The sequence below is a fragment of the Myripristis murdjan genome, chromosome 10, assembly GCF_902150065.1.
Source record: "Myripristis murdjan chromosome 10, fMyrMur1.1, whole genome shotgun sequence".
Lineage (NCBI taxonomy): Eukaryota > Metazoa > Chordata > Actinopteri > Holocentriformes > Holocentridae > Myripristis > Myripristis murdjan.
Window position 1 is genome coordinate 10,561,641 of NC_043989.1, and position 10,325 is coordinate 10,571,965.

The 10,325-nt window shown below is 37.1% G+C and overlaps 1 protein-coding gene across 1 annotated transcript; it reads right to left on the minus strand.

Annotated features, from left to right (window-relative positions):
* Positions 1 to 6,388: 6,388 nt before the first annotated feature.
* Positions 6,389 to 10,058, minus strand: LOC115367088 (vascular endothelial growth factor receptor 1-like). The gene is made up of 6 exons (XM_030062806.1): positions 10,007 to 10,058; positions 9,491 to 9,835; positions 9,018 to 9,377; positions 8,285 to 8,401; positions 6,658 to 6,722; positions 6,389 to 6,540 (listed from the first exon to the last, which is right to left on the minus strand). Exons 1-6 carry the CDS (start codon positions 10,047 to 10,049, stop codon positions 6,415 to 6,417), a joined length of 1,056 nt encoding a protein of 351 aa, XP_029918666.1. The 5' UTR covers positions 10,050 to 10,058; the 3' UTR covers positions 6,389 to 6,414.
* Between the last annotated feature and the right edge of the window lie 267 nt (positions 10,059 to 10,325).

Here is a 10,325-nt window from a genome sequence, read left to right on the forward strand (position 1 = left end):
ATTTTTGCATTATATTTCCATGACTTGTGGATACATGTGTATTTTAAGGCCTATTAGCCTGAAATAATTCAAAGGTTACTGCAGCTCCAGAAAATGTCAATGCATGCTTTGTACAGAAAGTAGAGGGACATATTGAAAGATGTTATTGATGATATTTCAACAAGCAATAGTAAAATAACAGTGCTTTACCTTCCAGAAATAATTTGTGTCAGAAGTCACAGCCACCCTGCAGCTTTAACTTAGGCTGAAATAAATTCATTGAAAAAAAGTGCAAATCGTGTGTCTAATTTCTGTGCAACTTCATGTAATTTCAAAAACACTTTTTTGCTTCACAATGTGGCATAGTCTTTACGGAAAAGGTCCGTGACATCACAGGGCGCCTTTGGGACCTTGAGCTTGTTTTCTCATTTCTTTAATGTGCTATTAAAATGCTGTTAGGTGCTAAGAGATGTCCAGTGCAGTCAATTGATTTCTCACAACATCAGTAAGACAATGAATCCCTTGCACTCTTGTTTGTTGCCTGGAATATGAGTTTTAGCCAAACACCTTAAAAAATAAATATATCCGTGTAGTGTTTGTAGGATCTAAAATGTACATGAAGAAAGTCTCACTGCACAGATCACCAGTGACAATGAAGGCAAGGCGACCGTCAAGGAACCTTGATATCATTATGGACTCTGCTCCCGTATGTGAAGCAAACATTTGTAATAGAAACCTTTACCTGTGTGAGTGGCTTTTCAGTTATATTATACATCCATACACTGAAATAATTTTACTTGCCTTCTTGGCCATTATTCAGACATTCTGTTTGGCTGTTGCTTTCATCTTCTCCTGTATTTTATGTTATGTTGTCTTTAGCCTTAATCCAGCTATTGCTATCTGAAGGCACACGCTACATGGCAATAAGCCTTTCTATCCACTGTTGTCTGTAAGAGCAGGATACAAATTGCAACGGTGATAAAGCAGCACTGATTATGCCAAATATACATGTTCCTGTAAATGTTGATGTTGTGTTTCTGTGTCTCCTGTGTGTATTATTTGTTGCAAGTTGTATCCCTGACTTCTGCACTGTCACCTGGTTTGTAACGTTCTGAAGAAAGCAGCTCAGTCTGTGTCTGACTCAGAAATGTGCTGCTGTGTGATTGTCATTGTAGTATTACAGAATTTCCCTGACTTACAGATTCAATGTTAACTGTTTGCTAACCATGGTGATTAGTGTTAGGACAATGTCAATGACAAGACACAAATGCACAGGTATAGCGATGTTCAACACAGACAATAGAAACAAAGCATTAATAAACAACTGATAACTTTTATTTATTTATTTATGTTATAGTGTTATTTTGGGAACAAAAAAAATCAAGATTTGATTTGCTGCACTATATTGTATGTCTTCAAAAATAAAAACAAAAAATATTCTAACAAACAGCTCTCAGTGTTTTCAATATTGACAGATTACATTGTTTTCAATATGACTGTTCTGACAACTATTGGATCTATTTTGTTTTATTTCTACTTTTTCAGTTATTTATTTTTTTCCCATACTTGGTGTCACCTCAGATTTGAAGTTGATTAAAAACACTGGTGTCCAGTACCATCTGACATTTTTCTATTCTGTGAAGTCAAAGATGTTCTACACAGAAGATGACTCATTACAAGCTGCGCCAGGGGTATGAAATGATATACACTTCCTGTCTCCTAAGTGGGCGTGGCTATCTCCAGTGGGCATGGCCATCTCTCCCTCCCAAGTCCCTCCATGTCGGTGCACAGTGTCACCACCTGGTCTGTACCTCCTGTCTGACTGCTACTGCATATGTGCTGCTCTCAAATGCAAGAAATTTGATCTGATAAAACCATCAAAAAAAAAACTGTGAAAACCTAAGCTTGTTATTTACAAATAGTTCTGTTTTCATGTGCTTTACCAATTGGGAGCAGGATGGTTGTTGTAACAAAAATCTAACTTTAGATATCAAGCTTCGGTTTTTCACGGTTATATTGAAACAACCATAAAACAAAATCTTTGGGGACTTTTTTTTTTTTTTTTTTTTTTTTTTTCTAGGATTCTTGGATTGATTTTCACCTAATAAGCCAGCATCTGGGTTAAGATTTTGTGAATGGACTCTTCATTAAAATATGAAAGAATAGTTTTCATATTTGCTACTGCACTGGAAACTGTTGCTGCAGAGAATCTGTCTGTTTATTTCTTTATTCATTTGTTTAATCATCAGATCCTGCATTATAAGTTCTTCACACTGAGTTCATCAGAGTGTTTGGTAAGGTAATAATGAAGACAGGCCCATGAGATTAGCTCCCTTTCTTACCTAAAAGTATGACAGGTAGCCAGCATGTGCTCACACTATAAAAGCTCATTATGCTTCGAGCAGCTTACCACTTCAAAGAAGACATGTGATCTCCCTTCAGTGCAGGGACTAAAAGGGCGGCACATGTTCTCAAAATAGAGCCAGGGATGAAGAAACACATCTCTTTCTGTAAGTCGGTGCATCATGTCTCTCCTCTCCTTAAGTCAAATACAACAGAATCTTGGTGTACTTTTCTTGTGCTGTTTAAATTTGACGAGATTCACAGCTGCTGATTCTACTGAAGCAAATAATAGTAGTTACTATTTGTATTTGTACCTGTAAAGGAAGATTTTTTTTATCTGTATTTGGATAAATCCAGAAGTGTTAAAAGTGTAAGAAAAAAATTTAAAAGTGCTATTCACCACCCTGAACATGTAGATACTGTATGTTTTCTGTTTCAGGAGTGTTAACACCACTATAAACCAAATGTAAGGCGTAGCAGCTCAAACATAGTTTGTGTGAATTATCAAAGTTCTTTTGCCTTTCTTGCTTCACAGCACTGCGTTCAGTGTGATTCAACCAGCAACGCCTTTGAAACGACAAGCAAAACCACATGCAGCAGCTCAGCTCAGAGATGCGGCTATGGCTGGCCATCTCTCTGCCTCCGACAGACCACCAAGACTGTTTACCCACAACAGACCCGACCAGGAGCATCAACAGGAAGTGCTGCAAGAGTGGAGGCACAATACACCTCAGCAGGCTAATCTTTTTTAATTTTAGTTTTGCGTTCCTGGATGTACATTCATTTTAGGTACAAATCAAAATCTCATCTTAATCGATCATTCAAGCATATGACATCCTGTCTGAGTTCATTTCATAGTTTTTGAGCATAATTAATATCATTATAGGTTGTGTGTGACCAAAAGTCACAAATCCATCTGACAAGCCTGACCATGTCTCTATGTCATGAACAACCAAACAAAATGCCTTTTATAATTGGACGACTCCAGAGTTTCAGTCCCACCCCTCCTATTCCACTCATTTGAAAACTACACTGCAGGAGGGATATGGAGGAGTGGCTGTCAAAGTAATTGGATTATGCAGAGCACAACAGTATGAAACATCCAGTGAGGATTAAAAAAAGAGAATTTTCAATTCAGTGCCCAAAACATCAGGTGTTAAAATTTGTTTCAATATCTGCTTAAATGTGAAGGTAAGACCTGGTATTCTTGTTTTCTGTCAAACAAAAATTACATATTTTGAAGTCCCTAATTTCTTTAACGACCAGGACTGAGCTCAAACCCACCTGGCAGGGAGGTTACAATAAAATGGCTCTCCAAATTAAACTTGAAAAACTGCTGGTTTCATCCGCAGATCTTACTTTGGGCAGATAAAACTTTGCATGAAGCTCAAAATCTAAAGCTTGATTTTAGAGTCAACAATTAAAAATTGAAAAATAGAGCTATGTTTAATAAGGTTGACATACACAAAAAGCTTGCTTCATTTTAACTTTTGAATGTGAGTTCCCGGACAAAAAGGGCCAACAGGTCAAAGCCTTGAGGTGGAGCGGTGAAAACCTGAAGGTCAAAGGCGCGAGCTTGTGAGGATCACACCTCACACTCATTATGCAACCTCTAGCAAGATGTGGGTAGAAGTCCCCTCCCCTCCCATCCCCCAGTAACTACAAAAGAAAATCATCACAACCCTTCAACTACTGCAATGGAAATACCCAGTGACTAAAACTGTGTCTCCTATAGCTGGACAGGTGTGAATGTGTGTAAACCCTCTTGTTCTCCATAACTTGCTGTGAGAAAGCTTTTATTGCAACAATACATAGATAACAATTAAAAAGAATCTAATGGTTTTGTACTTGCCTTGTTGAAAAACATTCAAGCTTTAAGTGCAACTGTCAGTCTCATTTCCTGCAACTAAAGCTGAGATGAGACAAGACAGGAAGCAAATGCCCCCCTGCGAGTTCACACCTTACTTTGACAGCCTAACCACAATGACGCTCTGTTTTCCATGCATCATTGTATGTCAGTAGTCTACCTGTGTGTGTGTGTGTGTGTGTGTGTGCAGTCAGTGCTTTGAACAAAACTGGACCAATATAACTGAATGCATCTCTGCCCTCTTCTATTTGGCATCCAAATCGACCTTTATCCCAAAATCAACAGTTCTTTTTTAAATGTTTACATAAATGCATGACCCAAAGACACTGAATGAGTTACCTCAAACATCAGTGGTTGTAGCAGCCGGGGGGTTAGGGCTGGAATAACAACAACCCAGATCAGTCCATTTTCACTTACCTGGACCTTTTATGAATAAGTTTGGCTGCAACTGTATTCATATGTAGCTTAGGCTGAGGGAGGTTTAGGTTCAAGTTCAAAAAGATAATTTGAAGTCCTGATCCAGAACTGAGAAACAGCTTGTTTCCTAGCTCTTACAGACAAGTTGTCAAATAATGTCAGTCTTTCCCTGACAAATCTCGCTTAGTAAGAACCAATTACATTTTGCAAAGTGCATTTTCAACATTTAATCATCAAATGAGATAAAACAACAAACAAATTGACAATGTAGTGAATTAAAAGGGACTCAAAATGTCCTCAAGATGCCCCTGAAGCTGAAATATAAATGTGGCAGCGTGGATATTTCACAGGCTAGATTTACAATAAAGTGAGAGACAGCTGGTGGAGGACACAAGACAAGCCTTCAGTCAACATTTAGGGAAAAAGGAGTTTGAGCAAATCTCATCTACAGCATCTACACACCTCTGTCACTTCGCTGAGCCTCAAGGGAGCTGTCCATGGTGCTTAAGCTGATATTCTTCTGATTCTTACTGTCATGTTGTATGTCAGTCTACACTTCAGCACATTCAACACTTACAACACTTTAAACTGAGTTTAAAAAAATATAAAACCTTTTTTACAGCTAAAAATATAACATACACAGTTGGAAGCTATTAATAAGAATACTGCTATTAGTTGGTGTTAATATTTTAAATTGCAATATTTTGGTGCCTATATCTTAACTATGTTTTGTTAAAGCAGCTGTGAAAAACTTACCATGATATTCAGCTCTATCCTACAAGTATATCGTACAAACATGGTGGTTGGATTATGTATAATATTGTTCAATATTGATTTACAGGCCATTGATATCAAAGCCTCCTCTATAACAAAAGCAGAACTCATGGAAATGCAAGTGTCATTTTAAAAGAACTTGTTGCCTTTGTCCTGTTTGTTGACTCACCTGCTTTCCACCAAAAGATGGCAGCAGCATAAAAAAGAGACAACTATCTATGGTGTTGTCTGTTCAGTTGTAAAATTCAGAATACACTAACAGACAGAAAACAGAAAAATAATAAAGACAGTGATCAACACAGGGATTGACACAAGGTAATAAATGCAAACTTAATACGATATCTGCTGCTGCAGCAGAAAAACTAGCATTAATAGAAGGATAAGCAACACAAATCATTTGGTTGATGGTTCTTCCTTCCAACTTTCACTTCATTACCCTAAAACTGGTGAAAATTAACGACACATTAACAACTTGTCACAAAATAGAAAAAGTGATCCATTGTGTCATATTGTGTCATCTTCATCGAATCTTGGACACTGTGAAATGTTGGAGCAACTGACCATGGTATGACCTGAACACTGATAAATCTGAACAAAATGACGTCCACATGACTTGAAATGGAAACATTAAATAAGAGTATTCCTAATTAATTCCTATCAAGGCTAGAACTGCATGTGCCCTACCCAATAGGGAAACCCATTGATTAGAAAACGCAAAGTGTCTTTAAAGAGACAATGATCCAAATGTCTCAGTATCTGCAAGAGGTTTCACAATAAAAATAAATATTATTTTTCAGTAAAGTAACATAACTGAATGTATGCAGTATTAACAGAGAGAATCATCAAGTTCTTGTCCTTTACAAAATTATCTTTGCAATATATGTAAAAAATGACACGCTTACATTCAGTAAAGCTGATTTTCACTCTTTGACTATTGCAAGTCAAGTCAAACCCAGAGATCAAAGCAGCCTATGGCAATTCATATCAAAAGTTTTATTAAGCTTCAGATTAGGTGTGACAGTCGACGAAGAGCCTTACTCGTCTGTTCTCACAGCAGAGTAAATGCTCTCCGTTGGCAACTCTCTCTTCTTCTGTCCTCTTTTAGCTTTCCTTGAGGAGAAATTCAACGCTGCATAATTCAGTTCCTGTGCTTCAGTATTCTGCAAATAATTGTGTGGTTTAAAGGAAAGGTTTAGGGCCAGGATTAGATCATATGTTTGCCACAATGTCCCATCAAATGGCACAACACTGAACAATTTTCTTAGAAATGCATTTACCAGATCACTGGGGTGATGCATAGTTGATTTTTCAAGTCCAAGATGGTCTGTAGCAGTCACTGTTCCTATGAAAAAATAAACAAAGTTATTATTTATATAACACTTGTCTTAACCAGGTTTCATAGTGTTTTACAGCAACTGAGGCAAGAAAAGGGAACAAAAATAATTCACTGGAAAAGATACTGATACTACAAGGAATGGTGATGAAAATATAGAGAAAGAGAAAAAAAACCTGATATACAGTAAGGTGCATAAGTATTTGGACAGTGACACAATATTTACAATTTTGCCCCTGTGCCCCACCACAGTGGATTTGAAATGGAGTAATCAAGATGTGATTGAAGTGCAGATGTTCAGCTTGAATTTAAAGGGTTGAACAAAAATATGGCATTAACCGTTTCGGAACACTGTCACCCCATTTTCAGAGGCTCAAAAGTCATTGGACTGAACTATATCAAAGGCTGCACTAGGATTAAATAATACCATGACAGAGGAGTTACTTCTGTCTGTTAATTAAAAACTCTCAGTAGTGTGCTCTCTGTGCTCTTTGAAAAGTATTGATCAGATTTCAGAGACAAACAACCCATTCTTCTTTATGACAAAGGCACTTGATCAGCTTCCTCAAGAACTCTGGAGAAAAAAATGAGCTTGTAACTACGTCGTAGTTATTTTGAATGCAAGGATCTACATTTGTGCTTTTTCATAACCAGTGTAAAATGAGCATTTTATGAATTGAAGACAATACCCAGAAAGATATTTCCAAACAATAATTTGATGAGTCTACATCTAAATATTAAAAACACAACCCTCTACAAATAATATTATATAATATAGTGACTCTTGTCATTTCTGGGTAATTTTTGTCATCTTCTTCTACCAGAGCACATCACATGAAAATTTTCAGGAACATCTGGCAGCTACACAGTTAACCCAGATTCACACCTCAGACCTGCTTAGTACAACCACAGTCTTGTGGTTATAGTCTAGTTGTGTTGGCCACTGAGAAGCTCCACTAGCTTCTATTGTTGTATTACCTGCAAAAGTGTTTTCTTTTGCATTAAGGCTGTATTGTCTGTAATCTGCTCACTGGGTCGGCACCTATTGCACACCTGTGCGGCCAGGAAGGGGTGAATTTGGGTAATTAGCAGTAAGAGGTTCAGTTCTTTTCCCAGTTTTTGGCAGTTTGATAAAACCCATTAAAAGAAAACATTTTCCAGTCATTTTCTCCACCCAGATTTGTCCAACAATAAGTGGTGTGTCTTGTCACAAGTCCACCTTTTCTCTGGACACATTGTTATTGTCCCTTTAAAACTAGATTGGTAAGTGACGTTTTCATTGTGATTTGAAGTCTATATTGTCTGCATACAGTATAGCCTACCTACAAAAAAGACCAAATAACAGAGATGACAAAAAAAAAAAAAAAATCAGATACTATGCAGCCATGATAAGAACAAACTGGACATTTTCACGCCAAGCATGAGAGCAATATAATTTAAAAAATTTATACCTCAGACAGGATTAAAAAATATATATATAGTAAAATAATAAGTAAAACCATACCTTTACCAAGGGTCATCCTGACTTTCATGCATCAGAAAATATGAATATTTTGTTGAATTTATTGTACCTTTGCAGTGTTGGCAAATTCGCCTTCGATTTCTGGAGAAAATAAGGACGACGATTACAATGCTGGAGCAAGCCAGTAGGGTCCCAAGCACAATATCAACTGGAAACAATTCTGATCCTGCAATCAAAAATCAAAGAAGACAACTCCTCAGTTGCTTTTACCTCATCAGTGACTGTGAGTATCACAGAAAGATTTCACATCACAACAGCTGCAAAAGTCTTTATGAATTCTAATAAGTTTTCATACTAAAGGATCATCATTTGCTTTAGTATGTTCCCAGCTTCAAATGCAACCAGATGTGTCGACAAGAAAAGCAAAACAAGAACATTTTTAAATAAAAAATATTGCTATAACCCTAAACTCTAAAAAACATATAAAATGTATGGGTTAAAAGTCTTTAATGAGACACAATTGTATGGAACAGTGTCCAAATATACATTGATATTTAAAAAAATAGAAACTTTTCTACAACTTCTACACATGAACAGTATTTAAAATTAGTATATAAAAGGAGACCTGAAAAATAAATGTAAAGAAGGTCTAGGTAGGGAAAACTAAATACTAAACATATTAGTAAATTAAGTTTAAATTTATTAACCATTTAATGATTATTTATCCTTTTGTATCGCTTCATAACCCATTTTAACAATGGTTTACAGTTAATTGGTGAACTACAGTGACTGAATATTACTATAAATGCATGAATGAATAAAATACAAATAGAAAAACATACTTGTGTCCACTTTTGTACCACTTCCAAACAGCATCTCCCCACATGTGGCGACAGCACAGTAGTAAGTCCCAGCATCAGAGGAGCTGGTTACACTTTTGGAGAGTGTGTAAACACAGCTCCGTTGACGAGAAGGACTCTCCTGACATTCATGACTTCTGTTCCCACGACTGTGAATGACGCCTGGATGGGATTCTCCTGATCCGGCTCTGAACCAGTACACACTGTGTTCACCTGAACACCAGCTGCTCCTCTCTTTGTTCTCGAAGACAACCGAACATTGGAGAGTCACTGCTTCTCCCAGCTGGACGGACTCAGTCTCCGGCCACTGTGTCAGGAGGACAGACTTCTGCTGGTTGTAATCTGTGTGATTCCATTTAAAAAATCATCACACAATCAGTTTTAGTGCAGCTTTTGAAAAAGGGATGACTAACTGTGGCATAACTGACATAAACATTTAGAGTATCATACTGTACCATTCACACGCAAATATGTTCCATTAAGGTTGAACATTTTATATGCTGTTCCTCCTTGACAGAAGTATGTTGCTTCATCTTCTCTGATTACATTTCTGATGATCAGATTAAACTCAGAAACACTTTTTCGAACAGAGAAACGCGTATTATTAAACTGTTCATGAAATGTTGCACTGTCTAGACTTTGTACTGCAACTGTTTGGACCATACGTCCAACAGATTGCTTATACCAGAAAACGAATCTGACTTCCCCCTGTGGCAATGGACATGACAGAGTAACATTATCACCAAGACGAACCACAACCAAAGGCATCGGGTGGGGAACCTCCAGGGTTTGAACCAGGACTGGAAAAGAGACACAAACATAAAAGTTTGCACACATAAGACAGATGATAAGACCAACGAAAACTGTATAATCTACAATATGATCTTGCTGTATTTTCAATAACTGACACAGTTCAATACTTAGTGACTGTTTGCATTAATACATTTGGAATAGATGAGAGTTGCACTTACACAGAGTACCAAGAAGATTCAGAGAAACCAGTGTTCGGATCATTGTGGTGCATCTCCTTCGTCTTGCACAAGTGAAGGTTTACAACTCAAATGAAAGGTTTTGTCTCATGATCATCAAGGTTTGCAAAGTGGTCATGTGTGATTGGTTCAAACAGAAGATGCACTTCCTGTCAAATCCATCAAACCCATTGTTTCATTTTTCACTGAATCTTAAGATGTGTACTTACTTATTGTGTTTTATTACTTATTAGACTAGATATCAAAAGAAAATAGGCCACAGTAGTGCATGGCCTCAGGTTGATTGATACATAAACATACA

Excerpts from the sequence above, each read along its gene's own strand:
- LOC115367088 (XM_030062806.1), bottom strand. The coding sequence starts at position 10,049 with ATGATCCGAACACTGGTTTCTCTGAATCTTCTTGGTACTCTGT. Across the intron at positions 9,836-10,006 it reads GAATCTTCTTGGTACTCTGT|TCCTGGTTCAAACCCTGGAG; the intron begins GTAAGTGCAACT and ends TCTCTTTTCCAG. Across the intron at positions 6,541-6,657 it reads TGCATCACCCCAGTGATCTG|AATACTGAAGCACAGGAACT; the intron begins GTAAATGCATTT and ends AATTATTTGCAG.